Source organism: Podarcis cretensis, assembly GCF_951804945.1.
Source record: "Podarcis cretensis genome assembly, chromosome: 7".
NCBI lineage: Eukaryota > Metazoa > Chordata > Lepidosauria > Squamata > Lacertidae > Podarcis > Podarcis cretensis.
The window spans coordinates 86,663,802-86,686,387 of NC_137176.1; the positions used below are offsets into that span (position 1 = coordinate 86,663,802).

Here is a 22,586-nt window from a genome sequence, read left to right on the forward strand (position 1 = left end):
CACACTGGTAGGAGGAACAGTGCAAGGAGCAGCTCAAAGGTAGAGATCCAGCAAGATGAGCAGTGATGGCCTGGGATCCTGGTCCTCTTTGAATGCTTCATGGGAATATATTGGAGCAGAAAATGGAACTGACCTCCCAACCCCCCAACACAGTTTTGATTATGAATTATCAACATACCATAAAGCAGAAATTATTCTCTTTTTCTTAATTCCAGTTATTAGCATTTTTGGACTTATGGGGAATGGAACTGTTATCTGGTTTCTTGGTTTTTGCATGAAGAGGAATCCTTTCACCATTTTCATTCTACATCTGGCTGTTGCTGACCTCATGTGCTTATGCTGTATTTTGATAACGTTTCTTCAGGCATTATTTTCATATTTGTTTACAATATATTTCTTCATTCATTTCTTTATGTTTATGTTCAACACTGGTCAATATCAGCAGCTGACGTTGGGGGTTGGTGGTCGTACGACAGCGCACAGAGTGTAATAAGGACTGAGAGATTGTGGGGGGAGGGGCTCATTTAATCTCACTGTAAACAAGTGGTTCGGTGACAATAAAGTATTTCTATTTCTAATACGAGTGTCTCACTTTCATATGGTTGAGCTTTATAGCCAAAACTGACTCCACATTTGTTTCTTTTCTCCTGGTAGGAAGAGCCATTGAAGGAGAAGCTCAGAAGTAGAGATCCTGCAAAATGAGCAATGATGGCCTGGGATCCTGGTCCCCTTGGAATGCTTCATGGGAAGACATTGGAGCAGAAAATGGAACTGACATCCTAACCCCCCAGGACGGTTTTGATCATGAATTATCAACATATCATATAGCAGACATTATTTTCCTTGTCTTAATTTCAGTTATTAGCATTTTTGGAATCATTGGGAATGGAACTGTCATCTGGTTTCTTGGCTTTTGCATGAAGAGGAATCCTTTCACCACTTTCATACTACATCTGGCTGTTGCTGACCTTGGGGCTCTCATGAGCTTATCTTCTCTTTCGATTATGAGAATTTTGACTATATTTCCATTCTTACCTTTGTATATTTACTTGTTTCCATTATTCGAGTATTTGTTGTTGTTCATGTACAACACTGGTCAATATCTGTTGACAGCCATCAGCATGGACAGGTGTGTTTCTGTTGTCTTTCCCCTTTGGCATCGATGCCACCGACCACCACACTTTCCCACCTTTGTGTGTTCCACAATATGGATCATTTCTTTCCCGCTCACTGTAATCAGCATGATTTTTTATCTTTTGAGAGATACAATGGATCCCCTTTTCTATCTGCTTCTAATGAATGCTATACTTTGCCTCCCACTCATGACTGTTTCCACTCTGGTCCTGTTTATAAAAGTTTACTTTAGATCACAACAGAGGAAGAAGGGAAAAGCTTTAAAAGCCATTCTACTTGCCCTCCTCTTCTTCCTCTTCTTAGCTTTCCCATTAACTTGCATTTCATTGATCTGTTTTTTCACTCCATTTATAGCCTATAATGTTGAATCTTTTGCAATATCTGTTGGGTTATTATGCAGCTGCCTGAATAGCAGTATTAACCCACTGATTTATTTCCTGATTGGGAGAAACAAGAGGGCTCGATCCAGGGAGAGCATGAAGGTCATACTCCACAGACTTTTCAAAGAGGAGGAAAACTGCAGAGAGGAACAAGAAGTTCCAGTTCCAACCCGGATGTGAAGACTTCAAAATAGCTCAGAAAGCTTCATATTCTATCTCTTGGTGTATTTCTTGGTACTTTTTTTCCTCTGTGCTCACTATTTTATTATTTTGGATTCATTTGTTAATTTTTCTCCTTGTTTTAGCAGTATCATTAAAAGCCCCTTGGATTACCTATTTCACAGGATTAATGCTTTATATGTTTTAGAAAATGAAATAGAAAGAAAAGCTGCTCCAACAGACTTTGAGCTGATAGGGATGACTTGCTAAATGGTATAGAAAACAGATTCATTGCCAAAGGGAATGAAGTAAATAAATCTTCACATGTAGAGCACGGATGTTTGAAGAAAACAGAAGAAAATATTTTCCCCAGATATTTAAAAAAGTGCATGATAGAACATTCCACCAGTACAATCCCTATTTTCTGTGCTATTTTTCTAGAAAAAGAGCTTCAGAAACTCACCATGAAGTCCTCTCTTGCATAGCTGTCAACTTTCCCCTTTTTTAAAGGGAAATTCCCTTATTCCGAATAGGATTCCTCACAAGAAAATGGAAAAGTTGACAGCTGTGCTCCCTTGTTCTCTTATAATAGCCACGGCATCCAACTGAGGGGTGTGGGAATTCAGCTCTGATGAGTTGTGGCTGACAAAAAGCCATTCTTATTATATGGATGTAGTGATATGGAAAATATAACTATGTGCATATAGAAATCAAAAAATTCTTCCTTCTACACCTTTATAGGACAATGTGACAATTAGTAGAAGTGAATCATGACATCAATGTTTCTCCAACTTTCCAATAAAGTTTTTGAAAAAAACACCAGAGGATACAGGAGGGAGATGGTTCCATATCATGCCACAATGCACTTTCCACTCAATGCTAGGCATCAAGACTATATCCTAACCTACACTAGACTCCTTTGCATGGTGAAGAACCAAAATTGCCATGGATAAAAACTCACCTTGACACATCATTCTAGTCAACACTTATTAAGAAGGATTGGGATAGGGCATGAGAATAAAGCAGGTGAAACCATGCAGTCCACTCTGCACTGCAGAGCAAAGAGTCACCTCTGAGCAGGGGAGAAGATGACTGGGCTCCTCTTAAGCTGATTAGCTTTTCACTGGCACAAGCTAAGTGACCCACCACAACGTGCAAAGGCTCTAATGCAACTGAGAGGCAGCAAGCTGCTTCTCAGAAAAGGCTAACAAAAAAATCAGGCTGATCAAGTAACACTCATCATCAGAATGGCACAAAGCACCCAATGGCTGGCAGGGAGAAATTACTGTCCTCAAATCTAGCTCCTGCAGTTTATGCATGTGTGTGTGTGTGAGAGAGAGAAAACTCAAACCTCCAGCACTCAGTTACAATGCCTCCAAAAGATTACCACTTCTAACTTTATCACCCTGGTTCTAATGAGTCACTCTAATTCCTAGTAAGTCAGTGTGCGGAACTTTGGGTAACATTGTCCCTAGCCTTGTTGACCTGCATTCAATGTGAATTACTGATTTCAGGGTGATCACAAAGTTTTAACACTGAGCAGGCGGTTGGAATAGACGACCTACCAGGTGCATTGTCATTGTGTTATGCTAGATGCTGTACAATTTTGCAGCAACATATTGTCCCTAGAGCATTGTCTGACCTATTAATGAAAGGAAATCTGGTATTTTAAAAGAGAGGAAATATCTGACTGTTGGGCCTGCTAGACAAGGATTGAGCCCAAGCTTCCAGGATCTAGCCTGAAGTCCAGATCTTTAATCAACCCCACAATGTGCTAGGTTTGACAGGTGGGTAGGGCCACACAACTGTCAGTTACCTGATGTCATACTGAATATCTGCCAAGATACATTTAACAGGAAGGGGGGGAAATACCTGGGGGAATGATGGCACTCTATGGAAACTTTAAGGGGAGAAAATGTTTTTTATTGGTCTCCTTTGACTGAAATTATGTCCAGGGTGACAAAAACAAGACACAGCTAGAGATTTCACATAGTAACATCTACTAATATATTCCAATACGTGCATATAAGAGGGACCCTGAAACAAAATGTGTGCCATCCTTCTGTTCAGGATCAACTCATCTCCATGTGAGGAGAATACACTCAGGACCTGTTTGTCCACTTCTCAAATGCATTTGATGGCTACTGTGAGAAGGTAATGCTGGAGGAGATATGCATTGGGCAAGATGCAGCCTGTCACTCACTCCAATATGTACACAGAGGTTGGAAAAACAACCCAAAGCCGGTTGAACTAAATGACTCGAAGCAATTAGCAAAGTGGAAACTGGACTGTTAGAGATTCATTTCATTTTCATTAACTTTTCCCCCTCTGTCAATTCCAAAATCATGTTCAGCTCCTTGAGCACTGTGCTGATTGGATGCCTAATAATAATAATAATAATAATAATAATAATTTATTATTTATACCCCACCAATCTGGCTGGGTTTTCGCAGCCACTCTGGATGGCTTCCCACAAATATTAAAAATACATTAAAACATCAGTCATTAAAAACTTCCCTAAACAGGCCTGCCTTCAGATGCCTTCTTAACATCAGATAGTTGTTTATTTCTTTGACATCTGATGGGAGGGCGTTCCACAGGGTTGGCGCCACTACTGAGAACTTTTCCCTTTCATTATATTTATATACCGGTATTTCTTGTTGAAAGCAAAAATGGCCATATCTGTCAAATTCCAGCTCCACGGCTTCTTAAATTTCTTCATTTATATCTATAGATGACCGTCTAACATCCCATGGGACAGGTCTAAAAAGTGTGTCGCCAACATGAAAAGTTTGGATGATGTATGTGTTGAATTGGTGGGTGACTGGGAGCTGTCTAGCAAGAGAGGGGGGCCAGCACATGTTGTCTGGATGCTAAAAGCAGAATGGGGGAAAGTGGGAGGGAAGGAGAGAGAATGAAGAGAAGGGGAGAGAAAAGCAGGGAGAGTGACAGCATTTTCATCTTCCCAGCACTGTAGGCTTGTATTTTGAAAGTGCTCTCTCCCCAGTGTGGTGTAGTGGTTAAGAGCGATAGACTCGTAATCTGGGGAACCGGGTTCGTGTCTCCGCTCCTCCACATGCAGCTACTGGGTGACCTTGGGCTAGTCACACTTCTTTGAAGTCTCTCAGCCTCACTCACCTCACAGAGTGTTTGTTGAGGGGGAGGAAGAGAAAGGAGAATGTTAGCCGTTTTGAGACTCCTTAAAGGGAGTGAAAGGCGGGATATCAAATCCAAACTCTTCCCCTCTGCTTCCCTACTGGTTGCTGCAGTCTCCAAAAACACCTTCACTCATACACTTCCTCCGTTATCAATGTTCCCCTGCCACTTCGGGGTCTTCCCCTCTGCATAAAGTATCTAGGAATGGGGGTGGAAGACAGGGAGCCAAACTACTCTTAAAGGTCCATGGGACATATTGCATCTTTGCTGAAACTACAAGCTAGCTGCAACTCCACTGTCACTTTAAGAGGAGCTTAAATCAGGATTTCTCCTGGCAAAAGGAAGAAGCTGTGATGGCTTAATTGTTTCTGTGGTGGTCCAGAAGATTTGGGGCAGTTGGAGAGTATGTTATTGTGGGACATGATCATGGGTACACATGTCCAATCCCAGCCACATTAAGTCTTAAACTTCTCCAGGCTATCATAAATAATGCCTTTTCCTGGGGCCTTCACCACCCCAAACTTCTGATGGAGGCAGAGCAACTAAAAGGCCCGCTCTGTTGATCTTAATACCTTGAGGGTAGAACCTTATAGAGAAGAATGTTTTGGGGGCTAAGCTATTAGGGGTTTAAATATTGTACCTATTATATGAATATCCCTGTGTTTCTTGTGTATCCGTGATGCTGCTTAAGCATGAAAAAATAAAGGGAAGTTCTGACTGTCATCAAAATAGATATTTCTCCTGATTGCATCACAGTGAAGCTTTTTGGTTCAGCCGCGTACTTGTGCAATTTTCTCAGGAACCCCTTTCCAAGACATTAAGCCTCAGGAGGCAAGACTCTCATCCTAAGCTAAGAAAGAGTCTCATTCTAAGAATGTCATCATTAGCAATCTTAATAACTCCTCTTACCACATGAAATTTCAAACTGATTCAGAGGAAATGAAAATGAGTTGGGAGGGGGGATAGTCCTAAACTTGTTGCCCTCAACTTGAGAACACATCTGTTTTTCCCTTGGGGTTGCATTCATTTCTGCAAATCTTCTGCCCTGCCTAGTTATTCCAGAACAAGATGTTGCATGCCTTCATGTTGTCCACTCATTCTGTCTAAAGATTGCTGATCAACAGTTTTTTAATTAGAACCACATATAGACAATTGATAAATGAGGAGGGAGGACAGTTAAAACTCAAATCATATGAAGAACTAAAAGTATATTGTACCAGCTGGCTACAGTATTACCAACTAAATGATAAATTTGTTCGTGACAAGAAAATTGGTTTTTTGAAGGAAGAATCTGAATTCCAATTAGAAACCATAAGAAACCCAAGAAAAATATCTCTGAAATGTATAATCTGCTCCTTGAGTGGGAACTTAAAGATGAGCAAACCAAGGAATTTATGATAAAATGGGGACAAGATTTGGGATATGCAGTTTGGTTTAAGAGATGGGAAAGGTTATGGGAAAATGATATAAATTTTACTGCGTGCACCACCGTTAAAGAAAACATCATGAAGATTTGCTATAGGTGGTATATGACCCCAGTCAAATTGGCAAAAAATTATAAACTACCCACAAATTTATGTTGGAGATGCAAAAAGGATGAAGACTCACTATATCATATTTGGAGGAACTGTGCAAAGCTTAAGACTTTTTGGAATAATATTTATGAGGAATTGAAAAAGATTTTCAAATTAACCTTCCAAAAAAGACCTGAAGTGTTTCTTCTTGGTCTAGTCTCAGATGATATCCCTAAAGACAAGGTCAGAGTCTTTTTACATGGAACAGCGGCCACAAGACTACTCCTGGCCAAAAATTGAAAGAGAGCGAGGAGACACCCTCAATGTCAGAGTGGCAAATTAAATACTGTGAATACATTGATGCCAAGATGACAGCGTAAATTAGAATGCAGTCAAAACAAGAATTAAGAAAGGAATGGAAGGGTGTTGAAGAATATATTGTACAATATTACTTCAGTGGAAATCTTTGGATAAGTAATGATTGAATTCATTATGCTAAGATGCAATGATTCTAGAATAGAGGATTGATTAATGTGATGAATAAATGTGAACACAATGATAGAGTTTTAATATAGTGAGAAGGACATAATGCACATGGGTGAGGGAAGTCACATAGGTATTTGGGTAAATGGTGAATAGGGTATAGGGTTAGATGTCTGGAATCCATATATTTAATATAATATATTTTATGTACAGTGCTGAAATTGTACAGTAACTAACATGTAATATGAATTTAATAAATAAAGGAGAGGAAAAAAGGGGTGTGGCACTTGGAGTCCCTTACAACTCTGTGATTCTATGATGAACTCATGGTGGTAAGGACTTCTGGATTTTGAAGGTCATATACCAGAGAGTTTTCAAGTAGGAGGAAGATTGCAGGAAGAAGTGAGACGTTCAGGTCCAAACCTGGATCTGATATCTTTAAAAAAAGAGTCGAGCTGTGAAAAAGACTATGAACTGAAAGTGGAGATGGCAGATGTACCTTTCCCTGTTTATCTGTTTGCTTTGTAACACAAAGGCTTTAATAAAAAATACTGTGTGGTCCCCCCAAAAAAGCTTCATATTCTCTTCTTATATTTTTTGGTACTTGTTCTACTTTGAACTCAGTATCATTTTATTATAAACCTATTTGTTAATTTTTGTTATCATTTTAGTGGTATTGTAAGGGACTGCTCAGGGATGAGGGTGGCGTTGTAGGTTAAACCACAGAGCCTAGGATTTGCCAATCAGAAGGTCAGTGGTTCGAATCCCCGCAACGGGGTGAGCTCCTGTTGCTCAGTCCCTGCTCCTGCCAACCTAGCAGTTTGAAAGCACATCAAAGTGCAAGTAGATAAATAGGTACCGCTCCGGTGGGAAGGTAAACGGCGTTTCCGTGTGCTGTTCTGGTTTGCCAGAAGCAGCTTAGTCATGCTGGCCACATGACCCAGAAGCTGTATGCCGGCTCCCTCAGCCAGTAAAGTGAGTTGAGCGCCACAACCCCAGAGTTGGCCACGACCGGACCTAATGGTCAGAGGTCCCTTTACCTTTACCTATAGCTCTGTTTAGAGTAGGTAATGTCTTGATAATATAAATGTTTTAAGTTTTTTGTATTAATCCAGCATATTTCTTTTTAATTGTTGAATGATTCTGTGTACATTGCAGAAGCCTTTGGCTATGTGCAATAAAACTGACTGACACAGGTATGCAAATGTTTCAAGTTGGTGAAGTTCATTTGCAAGAGCAAGAGGGGGACCATTATTGGGTGGCAGAGGTGAACGTGCAGGAGGACTACTCTTGAAACGAAACCAATTTCTTTGTGACATAAATGGTCCTGTTGTTCTTCTTCATTATATGCATTCTGTGATTAGAGAGCACGGATGAGAGCAAATTGGGGTATAATAAACTGTAGATTAAAATAATGGTTTTTTCCCCCCATATGTCAGTAGTTGACTGGATTGTTTGTCTGTGTATTTAATATGTGGATTTAGGAACAGACCAAGATGTGTAATTCTAAGTTGGACTTTCTGATCCCCTTGGTCAGCACTGTCTGCTGTAAAGGGAGGAAAAAGGAATCTCAATGATCCTCTAGGATCTCAAGGAGAGGATCTCCAGGATTTCCCCTCCCTTGGTCCCTTGAACTAGAGTCACCACAGCTTAAATTTTGGCACTTCTGCATATAACATATGTATTATAATCCCCAAACTATAGTCCTTCTCTAGAACCACTTCTTATTATAGCTGCACAGAATGTGATTTTCATTTTTTTAAAAAAAGTGATGAAAAACAGAATTTAAATTGGACCAATAAGAACAATGACCACTCCCCACATCAAATGGGGGCTGCCTTTTGCGTGGTCGCACACAGCCCCCACCTCCCGGATCCTAGTACAGACCCTGATAGTTTGGGCTGGCTTCATCCTCCCCAGGCTGGATATCTGAAGGTCTCCGCCTACCTCAGCCAGTTGACCAATCCAGCCTGGGAAGGCGTTACAAGGGGTTCAGCCAGGTAAGGGGAGGGACCACCCTGCCCACACAACAGAAGGTGAATCCTACTGTGAAGCGTCAGTTGATTCCAGAGCTCCTCCCACCCTGCCCTCCCTCAGTTAAGTCTTCTTTTGCAGGTTAACCTCTTCTCCACAGATACGCAGGCGCTGCTACATCTTGGTCGCTGTTGAAGGGCCGGAAAGGAATTTTCCAGCATTTGCAGGTTTTGCCTTTCCAGTAGCAAAACGTCAGGACTTTGGCAGTTTCAGGCCTTGGGCGGAATCCTTTAGTCTATCTTCCTAAATGGAGTGTGTGTGTGAAGTGATGACCCACGCCCCCCTTGCGGCAGTGATCCCAGGGTTCCCTGTTAAAGGGGTCTCAAGGGGAGGCATTGGCCATACGCCGAGAGGTTGTCATTGCTGTTCCCTCCAACGGCGGCGAAACAGGGGCGGGTTTTCTGCTTGAACATATGTTCTCCAGAGCCAGCACAATCTGCACTCATTCTGGATAATCCTGATGTCTTCCAGATCTCCGGCTGTGGATTGGGAAGGATAAACGCCTAATGCCTGAGCCAAGGTTTTCCTACACCAGAAATTTAATAAAGTTGTGGCCAATTGTAATCCCATAGCACGTTGTCTTGAGTCATTATTCCACTCAGAGGTCCCCTGGGGTTGGGGGGACTCCGCCTGTCCACGCAAAAGTTACATACGCTTTTTAACACTGCTGCTGTTGTTGTTTTTTTCAATATATTGCCTTGTTTTTGCCTCATTATCCTTTGAGTTACTCCACCATAAGTGCCAAGCCCCATAAGTGCCAATCATAGGTACGAAACTCAGAACCAAGAAATCAAAGGAAGTCTTTAGATTCACAACTGAGATTCTTCTTGGTGTCCTATCTGTTATCAGATTTCTGTTTCACACTTAACAGCTAAGTTCTGATTGTATCAGAATGGGAAATGGTGGTTAGTTTTGCAACTAGGTCTAGCAAGAAGACAAAAGAGGAACTAGTGGCCAAACAAACTTAGATGCAATTTGCCCATGCTTGAAATCCAAAGAAACACAAAATATATACTTGGAACATAAGGGAAAATGTCCTGATTTGGCAGGAACAATAGGTGAGTATTTCAAATAATCAGTTCACTGTTTCTTCTCTGTCACTTCGCAAAGTCCCATTGAGCTCATTGAGCACTGGATTAATTGGAGGGTCCCCTCTCCATTTGTGTCTTTCCCCCCAACTATTTATTTGATATATCTGTTGTAAAAATCAATTATGGCCATATCTGCCCATTTCAAACTACACAAATTTTCAAATGTCTCCGTTAATGTCTATGGCTGACCATCTAACACAGTGGTGGCCAAACTTGGTCCTCCAGCTGTTTTGGGACTACAACTCCCATCATCCCTAGGTAACAGGATGAGTGGTCAGGAATGATAGGGATTTTAGTCCCAAAACAGCTGGAGGACCAAGTTTTGCCACCACTGCTCTAACATCTCACGGGGCATATAAAAACAGGTTCTCAGGGCTCCTCCACACCTCATTTGGCCTTCCATTTCCTACCCAGGAAAACCCTCTCTGTACTGTTGAATCAAAACAATTGACCACTGGGTTTTCTGCAGATTGCTGTTCATTCCAATTCAGAGGCAATGAGTGTGTTTTTCATGGGAAAGCTGCACAGCAAAGGCAAGGTCACTTGGACCACTGCCTGGAAGGTCCCTGGAGAAGGCTTGAAACTGCATCTTTTTGGAATGGGACTGGTGGATTGGTGGATGAACCGTCAATTTGAACAAGGAAAATGATCTAGCCAGAACATGCCATGTTATTTACTCTACATAGATCTTTACATACATATGTATGTGCGTGCCATCTCATTCAACCATTCTATTATGTTCTCCTCTCCCGCCTGGTTAGCCATTGTCCACCTCTTAATCATTCAAAAGCCCCCCCCCCCCCATGATTTCCAGGTTCCATAGTTACACCTGTGGGGCTCCATAAACACCATGAATTCAAAGCATATCATCCCCCCCAAAGAATCTCAAGCACTGTAGTTTTGACCCTCACCCAGTTGCTGCCTGCAACTTATTTACTCACTTATCTCAAGAATGCTACTCTATGACATCAAGACTTTGGAGGCAAGAACCTCCTGTGTAATCAGCTCTCTTGACAACCAACGAACAAAATTCTTCTTGCCACAGGATGTTGGCAAATTGCTTAAGAACAGATGAAGAGTAATGGGTGGAGCCCTAAACATCCTGCGAACATTCTCCTCCTTGTGTCTGTAGTCAATTCTGACTACCTCTTCATTCCAGCACATGATTTTGTGCTTCTTGCTGCCTCCAACTCACCTTGTCTTTAGACGGCTAATCAACAGTTGCTCACAGGTATGTGAATGTCTCAGGTTGACATAGTTCATTTGCAAAAGTGGGAGAAGAACCAAAGGCAGAAGTGTACATGCATTTAAGGCAGAAAAGTCCAGGTTGAATCCCTGGAGAAGGGAATACTGGGCTGGACAAACCAATAATCTGCCTCACAATTGCTCTACAATAGGGATGCAACAGTTTACTGGTGGTGGCAATTGTCCTTCTTATGATAGGAAATGCTATGTGAGAGATACAGAATGGGGATTAAGGAGGGTCAATAGGAGAGGAATTAAAAATGACCCTATTTTCATCTAAGGAATATTTGGGAATATGTCAATGTATTTGGGATTGAACAGAAGTATCCCCAATGCCCTATAAAACAACAACAACAGGTTGCTCTTCAGAGTTGCCCCGAGTGGGTTGTGAAATTAAAGATCTGATGGGCCAGCAGAAAACCACAGGTGTGGAGATCACTCTTCTGTTCCGAAGCTGTTTGTAGGCTTCCCTTAAGCATCTGTCTGGCCATTGGGAGACCAGGAGAGGGGATTTCAACTGAGTTTTATTTAATCTGGTTTTGTTAAATATAACAGTTTAATAATAATAATAACAACTTACATATGCATTCCCCAAGCATTGTTTTGTTATGTTTTTATTTATGTTGAAAGCCGTCAATTGTGGCTGGGGATAATACAGTGGTGCCTCGCAAGACGAAATTAATCCATTCCATGAGGCTCTTCGTGTAGCGGTTTTTTCGTCTTGCGAAGCAAGCCCATTGACAGCTTAGCGGATTAGCGCTATTAGCGGATTAGCGGCTTTTAGCGATCAGCTGTTAAGCAGCTTATCAGTGGATCAGCTGATAAGCGGCTTTGGAAAAGGGGGGAAAAGGGGGGGAACCGCAGGAACTCGCAAGACATTTCGTCTTGCGAAGCAAGCCCATAGGGAAATTTGTTTTGCGAAGCGCCTCCAAAACGGAAAACCCTTTCGTCTAGCGGGTTTTCCGTCTTGCGAGGCGTTCGTCTTGCAGGGCACCACTGTAATGGCTTTTGTTTTCCTGATCTCCAGAGCCATTCAAGTCCTTCTCCTGTTCCTCTTCTCCACTCCACATCTGAAGCACTGAGCCTATCCAGCCACCCCATTCCCAGTGTTTATTTATTTTTATTTTTTATAAAATTTTTATTAGGTTTTCACATTTTATACACACACACACAACAAAAACAAAAACAAAAACAAAACATATATAATTTCATAGTCTTACTTTCTTTACCCTCTTTCCTTGACTTCCCCCCACCCCCTCTTCATACATCCCAATTCCAATAATTAATTCAGCAAGTTCTTATCTCTCATCTTTAACATATTATTATTATTTTTAAAACTTAACTCTTTTTACTTATCCACATTTAACTTATCCAATTCTCTTATAAACATTAAATCTTTTTTCTAAGGTCGACCTAATTTCTCTCCCACGAATTTCTCCCTTTATATTTTAATTAATTATATGTCATAATGGCCAAATACAAAAATCATAAAATTTTAAAATTCTGTTCTCCCCTCCCTCCCTACCCCGGTTTCCATCCCTTATGTCCACAGAAACAGTTCCTAGCCCGGATTCCTCACATCCGAGGCCTTCAAGCCTCTGTCAGTCTCTCTCCGCCGATTTTGTTGGTAACCCTTTTTGTTGGTCCTCAGGTCTCGAAGGAGTTCAGTCGCAGTCACACCAAGTTTTCTTCCATCCAAAATACTTAAAAGCAGTTGCTGCAAAAGGTCAGCTGCTCTCCCATACTCAAAGAGGAAGTCCCAATCATATTTCTTTATTCTTTTAAATTCCAGTATTCCAGGTACTCCAGGGACTTCCTCCTTCATCTTTCTCATCTTTCGCAGATTTGTAATCCGAAGATCTTCTTCTTTATTTCCTGACAATATAGGCTTCTCATTGGTATTTTCCTTTTCCGCTCCTTCTTTCCTCTCCACCTGTTCCAAAAATGTCTCTTCTGGTTCAGCTGCAGATTTCTTATTAGTCAAATCCTTTATGCATTCAGCAGAGTTGTTTGTTTTAGAATTCAAGGTCATAAGTTCTTTGTTCATAGCCGTACTCTGCTCCTGCAGGATTCCCACGAGAAAAAACATTTTTTCTATCTCTGCCAGTAATTTTCCCTCTGCAGCCATTGTAATGTCTCTAGTTCCCCCTAGGGGGATTCCAATTACTCGATAGTCCTTTTCCAACAGTCCGTCACCTATTGTTTATAGCTACGTTGTCTCCAACCACCTCAGTTCAAATGCAACACTTTTAATTCAGAGAGTTATTAAGTAACAAAGTTCCCAACTCTAACCGCCCGTTTGACAGCTCCTTTGACAGCTGTCAAACTCCTTATTCTTTTTCCTCCGGCTTACGCAGAGGACACTCCCAGGTTCGGGGGGGGGGGGGGTTACACAAAAGCTTCCAAAATTCCTCACTTTCTCTCCAGCACAAAGACTTCTTTTGTCAAATTCATTGAAGTATCTTTTATCTGACACCAAAAACAATACTCTCCACCTTAGTTCTCCAATCCTTGCTTTAGATCGTTTGTAGGTAGGGGGGGTGCGGACTTCCCTTTAGCACATCCCCCGATTGTACCGAATTCAAAGGTATAAATTTTAAAGTCCAGATTCCAATCTACTCACGGGTTGTTTATTTTCCAGTCCGAATTTTGGGAAAAAAGTCAGCGCTCTCCGGCCATGGCTCGCGGCTACGCTCCACTGAAGTAGCGGTCTACTCACAGCACCACGCCGCTCCCCGTACCCTCTCCGTAGCCTTTAAAAAGGCTCTTCGTGGGTCGGGGAAGGTGCCCGCCGAGTCACCAAGTCCGCAGGCTTCCGCGCCTGTGGTTTCTAAGGGTCCCCGCGTCGCCGGCGCGGTAAGACCCGTCCTCAGCAGAGCCGATTCCCTCCGGAGCTCGGAGGGAATCCGCCATTAATCCGATCGCGCTAACCCGGAAGTCCCCATTCCCAGTGTTTAGGTCACAATATTTAAGTTTCAGATGTTAAGACTGACTCTGAGAGCAGAAGAGGGGAAATTTAGTTTAGCTTACTGATGCTGTGCCTGCAGATTTTTTTACCGTGAGGAAAAATCTATAATTCCTTCCTGTACTGCATTTCCCCCTAAACCTTTGAAACTGATAAGTTTTGACAAGAATTCCAACGAACAATATTCCTAAATTGTTTGTTTGTTTGTTTATCGGTCATGAATTCCCACCACAGCATGTCTCTTTTATTATTGTATGAGTGTGTCACTTTAATATGGTTGAACTGTATAGCAAAAAAATGAATCCACATTTGTTTATTTACTCTTGGTAGGAAGAGCCATACAAGAAATAGCTCAAAAGCAGAAATTAAGCAAGATGAGCTATGATAGCCTGGGAACCTGGTCCACTTTGAATGGAACCGACAATGGAACTGGGCTCCCCAACTCCCAACATGGTTCTGGTGATATATTTTCATCGAAATTTTTAACAGAAATTATCATCGTCGTCTTCGTTTCACTTATTAGCATTTTTGGAATCATTGGGAATGGAACTGTCATCTGGTTTCTTGGCTTTTGCATGAAGAGGAATCCTTTCACCACCTTCATCCTGCATCTGGCTGCAGCTGACCTTGGGGCTCTCATATGCTTATTTATTCTTTCCATTATACATCTTCTGATGTTATTTTCATTCTCATTCTCATATAATTCCTTTCTATATTGGGGTTCCATTCTTTTTTTATTCATGTGCAACACTGGTCAATATCTGTTGACAGCCATTAGCATGGACAGGTGTGTTTCTGTCATCTTTCCCCTTTGGCATCGATGCCACAGACCACCACACTTTTCCACCCTTGTTTGTGCCACAATATGGATCATTGCAGGGACGCAGGTGGCGCTGTGGGTTAAAGCCTCAGCGCCTAGGGCTTGCCGATCGAAAGGTCGGCGGTTCGAATCCCTGCGGCGGGGTGCGCTCCCGCTGCCCGGTCCCAGCGCCTGCCAACCTAGCAGTTCGAAAGCACCTCCGGGTGCAAGTAGATAAATAGGGACGGCTTACCAGCGGGAAGGTAAACGGTGTTTCCGTGTGCGGCTCTGGCTCACCAGAGCAGCGATGTCACGCTGGCCACGTGACCCGGAAGTGTCTCCGGACAGCGCTGGCCCCTGGCCTCTTAAGTGAGATGGGCGCACAACCCCAGAGTCTGTCAAGACTGGCCCGTACGGGCAGGGGTACCTTTACCTTTACCTTTACTATGGATCATTGCTTTCCTGATCACTGTAATCTTCATAATTCTTTTTGTTTTTAGAGTTACAATGAAACCCCTTTTCTACCTACTTCTAATGAATGCTATACTTTGCCTCCCACTCATGACTGTTTCCACTCTGGTCCTGTTTATAAAAGTTTACTTTAGATCACAACAGAGGAAGAAGGGAAAAGCTTTAACAGCCATCCTACTTGCCCTCCTCTTCTTCCTCTTCTTAGCTTTCCCATTAACTTGCATTTTATTATATACTCTCTGCAATGGTGGAAACAATACAGAAATATTTCTTGGCCTCTTATGCAGCTGCCTAAACAGCAGTGTTAACCCACTGATTTATTTCCTGATTGGAAGAAAGAAACACAGTCCATCAAGGGAGAGCTTGAAGGTCATATTCCAGAGGGTTTTCAAGGAGGAGGAAGACTGCAGAAAGAAGCGAGACATTCAGGTCCAAACCCAGATCTAATGACTGCAAAAAAGAATCCACCTGTAAAAAGACTAGGAACTGAAAGTGGAGACGACAGATGTATCTTTCACTGTTTATCTGTTTGCTTTGTAACACAAAGGTTTTAATAAAAAAAACTGATTAGGTTTTTTCAGAAAGCTTCATTTTCTATCTCTTCTTATATTTCTTGGTTTTTGTTCTACTCTGAACTCAGTATCTTATTATTATAAATCTATTTGTTAATATCCACAAATTGTATATGTGTGGGGAGACATAGAGGTAAACCCTATTTCCTTTTCTTTCAATGGCAGATTATTGTTTATTGAATTTATATTACATTATTATTTATTGAATTTATATACTGTCCTAGACCCAGAGGACTCAGATGAGTGAAGCCTGCAATTCTTTGTGGTTCTTTTAATTTCTTCTTGGCTATTAAAATATTTTTAATTATCTTTGATGATTTTTTTAGAAAAAAAAATCTGCTATACCAGTTTATGCTATGACGGTTGTGGGCTCTCTGATCAAAAGCTAAGCATTTTCCAAATTAGAAATCGCCAATGGGCCATACTCCATCAGCTATGAACTGGAGAATATTAATGAGGTATTTGTGCTGGGAAACATCCTGGAAATCCTGTTATTGTGGGACATGATCATGGGTACACATGTCCAATCCCAGCCACATGAAGTCTTAAACTTCTCCAGGCTATCATAAATAATGCCTTTTCCTGGGCCTCCACCACCCCAAACTTCTGATGGAGGCAGAGCAACTAAAAGGGCCTGCTCTGTTGATCTTAATACCTTGGGGGTGGAACCTTATGGAAAAGAATGTTTTGGGGCCTAGCCCCCAGATATAATGCTTCAAAAGAATTAGAATGCTTTACTTTTCTGCTCAGGAAGTCAAAGAAACCAAAACAAATTGTGATTATTTAATGGATAGTACAATCTGTGAATTATTGGGCTACGTACACACAAATTGTGTCCTCCCTAAAAGAGGGCACATGTTGTGGTGAGACCTGGAGACTGACCTCCTGGTTGTGGGTGGGTCTATTGGATAGCTAGGTAAAGGTAAAGGTACCCCTGCCCGTACGGGCCAGTCTTGACAGACTCTGGGGTTGTGCGCCCATCTCACTTAAGAGGCCAGGGGCCAGCGCTGTCCGGAGACACTTCCGGGTCACATGGCCAGTGTGACATCGCTGCTCTGGCGAGCCAGAGCCGCACACGGAAACGCTGTTTACCTTCCCGCTGGTAAGCGGTCCCTATTTATCTACTTGCACCCGGAGGTGCTTTCGAACTGCTAGGTTGGCAGGCGCTGGGACCGAGCAGCGGGAGTGCACCCCGCCGCAGGGATTCGAACCGCCGACCTTTCGATCGGCAAGCCCTAGGCGCTGAGGCTTTAACCCACAGCGCCACCTGCGTCCCAATTGGATAGCTACAACACGCAATTGGTAGGTCCCTAGTTGCTGGGTTTAATCTGGCCAATGGGGTGCAGTCCAAACGGATTGAGAGACTCATGCACGTGTCCCAGAGCTTCCTCTTTCGGCTCATGCATCGGAACACCCGCACACCTCTCCCTAATTTTAGGGCATTTTGTGATTGACCTTGCTATGCTGTCGTGTATCGTCTGTCGTTGGGACAGGGGCACGGCAGGAATTTTCCTCACTTGGCTGATTGGCTGTAGCCATTTGGGTTTCACCTGCCACGTAGCAATTCATCACAACTTGTAAGGTTGTGGATAGGCACTGGTTCATTTGATAGGGATGGGAGAATTGTCTCGTCATCCCTATGTGAAAGGTATTCTGTTAAAGGAATCCAGACCACCTCCCAAAAGGGGTTGTAAATAATGCATTCACTCCTTCCTGAATCTCAGAAAATATATAGTTACTCTTTAGATTGTTCTAGAATATCTGCCACACTTTTCTTTCTCTTCAAAGATCCAGTGAAAATGGTAGCGAAGAGTCCAGCCTTATCTGGGACTTGAGAAGACAAGGTGCTTTGAAAGTCCATTTATGTTTCAAAAGTACATTTGTGGCAGGAGTGTGTAGCTTTTTCTTTGATAGACATCCAAAGATGTATTAAATGCTCAAAGCTCATAGAATCATAGAATCATAGAATCATAGAGTTGGAAGAGACCACAAGGGCCATCGAGTCCAACCCCCTGCCAAGCAGGAAACACCACCAGAGCACTCCTGACATATGGTTGTCAAGCCTCTGCTTAAAGACCTCCAAAGAAGGAGAGTCCACCACACTCCTTGGCAGAAAATTCACTGTCGAACAGCTCTTACTGTCAGGAAGTTCTTCCTAATGTTTAGGTGGAATCTTCTTTCTTGTAGTTTGGATCCATTGCTCCGTGTCCGCTTCTCTGGAGCAGCAGAAAACAACCTTTCTCCCTCCATCAAACACACATAAGAACTCTAGGGTCAAGCCATTACCCCATGTGGTGCAGCATCCTTTTCTAATTATAGCCAGTCAAATGCCTATGAATAGCCTGCAAGCAGAACCTGGGCAACAGCAGTTTCCCTGCTTTAAATTCCCAGCCACTAACAACCAGAGGCATGATAAAGGATTACCTGATTTGATTGCCTGATTTAGTCTGTGTGTGTGTGTTTGTGTGCACGCGTGTGCGTGCGCATGCTCCTGCTCCTGAAATGAACCCCACAAAAGTTTTCCACCACAGTATATATTCAGATTGATTTTTGCAGCAGGAGAACTTGGGTCAGTTGAAGTTGATAGAGGTGGAAGGGAAGAGATAATTGGCAGGAATATAAAAAGAAGCTACAGCCACAGCAGGCGCGGCAACTGTCCAACTGCTTGACCTCACCTCCAAAGGTGTCCTCCTCCATTGACTCACGAGACAGATGGATGCCAAAGCACAACAAAGAAGCAAGAAGTGAGAGTGGGGATGGAGAACCTTACAATGAAATATTCCAGTGATTGGAATTTGTGGAGAGTGGATATCCCGAATATGTGAGAGATGGGCAAAGTGTCTGGTTCTTATGGCTGAGCTTTGGATAAACAGGAATACAATTCCTGAAGATTGTCTTTCCACGGGATCAAGACTTAAAAGGCAAGATGCATCTCTTAAATTAACTATTGATAAAAAGGGGAATAACATCTTCCTGCAACACAATGTTGGGAAACTTCTTAAGAATGCATGGAACCCTGCTGTTTTCTGATAGAGCCACCAAATGTTTTCTGAATTCAAATCGACTAACAACTGAGGGACATGAAGAAGCTCTCTGTTTACATGTGCAATTGTTGCATTTTGCGTGTGTTTGCATGACTGATTGTGCATGGATATTAAGCATCTGTTATTGTATGAAAGCAGAGACATCACCTTGCCAACAAAGGTCTGTATTGTTAAAGCCATGGTTTTCCCAGTAGTGATGTATGGAAGTGCGAGCTGGACCATAAAGAAGGCTGATCGCCGAAGAATTGATGCCTTTGAATTATGGTGCTGGAGGAGACTCTTGAGAGTCCCATGGACTGCAAGAAGATCAAACTCATCCATTCTGAAGGAAATTAGCCCTGAGTGCTCACTGGAAGGACAGATCATGAAGCTGAGGCTCCAATACTTTGGCCACCTCATGAGAAGAGAAGACTCCCTGGAAAAGACCCTGATGTTGGGAAAGATGGAGGGCACAAGGAGAAGGGGACGACAGAAGACAAGATGGTTGGACAGTGTTCTCGAAGCTACCAGCATGAGTTTGACCAAACTGCGGGAGGCAGTGGAAGACAGGAGTGCCTGGCATGCTCTGGTCCATGGGGTCACGAAGAGTCGAACACGACTAAACGACTAAACAACACTGTATGAGAGTCTGTGCCTGACCAAGAAAATATTTCCTCTTGCATAAATGTATAGGGCGAGGAGTTCCACTGTGGGGGTTCATCAAAAGAGAATGTTGAAGAAGATTTTACAATCTCCAACCGTAAAGCTCAAAGGTAGTCCAGCAACACTTCCTTCCTTCCTCTGAGGTGAAGGCATGGAATCAATTTTGTAGCTCCGGAGACACAACATAGCTCCTGATAGCCCTGCTTTTTTGTGTCATGATCCTCCAGGGGTTCCTCTTCTGCCTCATTTCCCCTCCTACCACTATGTGGTGCTGCTCCTCTGTTCTTGCTATCTCTGTGTGGTTTAAATTTTAAAACCACCTGCTGCTGGCAGTTTTCTCCTCTTTCCCTCTTGCCCCCTAAACTGCTTAGGGTTTGTTACTCAGGATTTCAAAGTAGAGCAAATTAATTAAACTCTTGTTTTTGTTTTGTTTTTTAAATAATTTTTATTAACTGGCCAATCACATCAAATTAAATCACATCATATAAATTCCGAATTACAAAGCCAATTTTTTAAATTTTGTTGGGGGAACCCATACTTCAAGATCCAAAGGGGAATTCAGATCATCTTCTTATTACTGCGTTAATGTCCAAATCAGTCCCAATCAGTCCAAACAAAGTTCATAATTCTATCCAGTCTTATCTTGGTGTTGCCACATCATATCTTGTTCGTATAATTTCTCTTTTTCCTTTACAATCTCTTCTGTTAGTCTCCTTAAGCCGATAGCAAGTGTAATAATCCTGTGTGGATTTCCCGTTCCTTCACTAAGTCCAAATTAATTAAACTCTTGAATTTCACACTTTCTGGTTGCTCAACAAATCTTTGTTCCACCAACAACTTTGTTCCACCAACTCCAGCTACTTGAATGGATCAGAGGGAGGGGAAATCTTTATACAAATGTAATATGGTTGAGTTTTATTTAATGGGCACTGACTTCACTTTTGTCTCTTTTCTCCTAGGAGGAGGATTCATACAAGAAGCAGCTCAAAAGCAGAGATTGAACATGAGGAGCAATTATAGCCCGCAAGCCTTGTCCCTTTTGGGTGCTGTAAGGGAAGATAAGGATAAGGAGACAATGCAACTGGGCTCCCAAACTATGAACATATTAATTATGGAATATCATAGACCTTATTAACCCTGCCTTTATTTCAGTTATTAGCATTTTTGGACTTACGGAGGATGTAACTGTCATCTGGCTTCTCAGCTTTGGCATGAAAAGGAATTGTTTCACCATCTTCATTCTGAATTTGGCTGTGGCTGAGCTTGGCGTCCTTATATACTTTATTTTTCTCCAGTAACGAAGCTGGTATTTTTCTTTGCGGATATACTTATCTCTTCTGATTTGTTGCAAGGGTTCCTTTCTTCTTACTTTTTCCTCATGTACATCACTGGTCTATTTCTGTTGACAGCCATCAGCACTGAAAGGTGTGTTTCTGTCCTCTTCCCAATTTGGTATTGATTCCACCAGCCTCCATGCTTGTCCGCCATTTTGGTGCCATAATATGGAGCCTTTCTTTCCTGCTCAGTGTCATTCCCTCTACTGTTGATATTGCATTTGCTGAAAACCTTTCTGTTTTTTACTTGTTTTGGATACTGCCATAATTTGCCTCCCACTAACGACCATCTCCTCTCTGACCCTGTTGATAAAACTTTGCTCTGGATCACAACAGAGGAGGCAGGGAAAGGTGTTAAGAGTCTTCTTTCTTGAGCTCTTCTTCCTCATCTTTGCTTTCCCATTTACTTTATTTATTTTATTTGAAATAGTGACATCTGAATTCGCGTATACAGCCAGGGGCGTACAAAGTGGGGGGCGGAGGGGGTGGTCTGCCCTGGGTGCCACTCTGGGGGGGGTGACAAGATGGCCCCTGCCTCTCCCAAGCTGTAGAGCGGCTGAGGGCACACGCAGTCCGTATGGGTACCGCTTGCGTGGCGTCTGTATGGGCTGCCATTCTTGCACACCGTCCATATGGGCGTCTGTACCGGCTGCCACTCGCAGAGACGAGCTAGAATTCTGGGTCTGAACCCAGAAATGATGCTTTCAAAAGAATGAATCAGAAAGCTTCATTTTTCTACCTCTTGTTATATTGCTGTAGTTTCCTTTTGGCTTTTTGTTTAAATAAATGCATTTCACCTGTTGTAGGTCTACCATTGATTCTATATGCCTAGAGAAACACAGAGATGGTCCTCCCCCATTTCTTTTTTTCAACTACTGATGAGAACTGCTTTTATTTCTTGGTGTTTGTTTTATCTGTTCTTGCTATTTTATTATTTCAAATGAATCTACTATGAGGTTTTCTGTATCATTTCTGGTATAGTAAAGAGCCACCTGGATAGAATGACACACACACACACACACACACACACACACAACCAGATTGCTTCTTCAGCAGGCTGTGAGGTGGGTAAGATTTGCTTAATTGTGTAGAAAACAGATTCTTTGCAAAGGGGAATGAACTACATGAAAGCCTCACATTTCACTCCAAATTCTTTGGCAGAACGAATATGGTTTTTGTCAGGGAAAAAAAGACATAATGGAACACACCTTTAGAGCATGTATATTGAAAGGGATTTTCTGTTCGCAATTAATGAACTCTTTCTGGCAGCCCGTTTCCAGGTTCAGAGCAGTGGTAATTTGATTTTTCACTCTCTCCTGCAGGCTCTCTAGGTCCAAAATTTCCCCCCTCTTCTCCTGCTTCCAAGGAGGGTTTTGTAATTTTAACCGATGGAGATTTAATCCTTTGCCAAAAACTTTCAAAGACTTTAGCTTGTAACGTCTTTGCTTCAATCTATTTACAAAAGCGGAAGGCGGACTTCCTGTTTAAGACCTTCCCGCTTCGGTGCCAAATTAAGGTATTTAAAGGTCCAATTTTCCGTTCTACTCACGGGTAGTTGTTTAA

The 22,586-nt window shown here is 42.3% G+C and overlaps 1 protein-coding gene and 1 pseudogene across 3 annotated transcripts in view; both read left to right on the top strand.

Moving 5' to 3' along the window:
• Positions 1–1,790, top strand: part of LOC307220477 (mas-related G-protein coupled receptor member H-like) — a 29,093-nt gene extending 27,303 nt beyond the window's left edge. Inside the window, exon 6 of one of the 2 annotated variants that reach the window (XM_079984474.1) lies at positions 659–1,790. In XM_079984474.1, coding sequence (XP_079840600.1) covers positions 699–1,694 — 996 coding nt within the window. In that variant the 5' untranslated portion in view covers positions 659–698 and the 3' untranslated portion in view covers positions 1,695–1,790. Of the gene's footprint in view, positions 1–654 lie in introns of both variants that reach the window. The other variant, XM_079984475.1, reaches the window with a different exon arrangement.
• LOC307219533 (mas-related G-protein coupled receptor member H pseudogene) lies at positions 11–21,246 on the top strand (annotated as a pseudogene). Its single transcript has 2 exons — positions 11–341; positions 21,042–21,246. The product of its transcript is annotated as a mas-related G-protein coupled receptor member H pseudogene (transcript).
• The last annotated feature ends 1,340 nt before the right edge of the window (positions 21,247–22,586 follow it).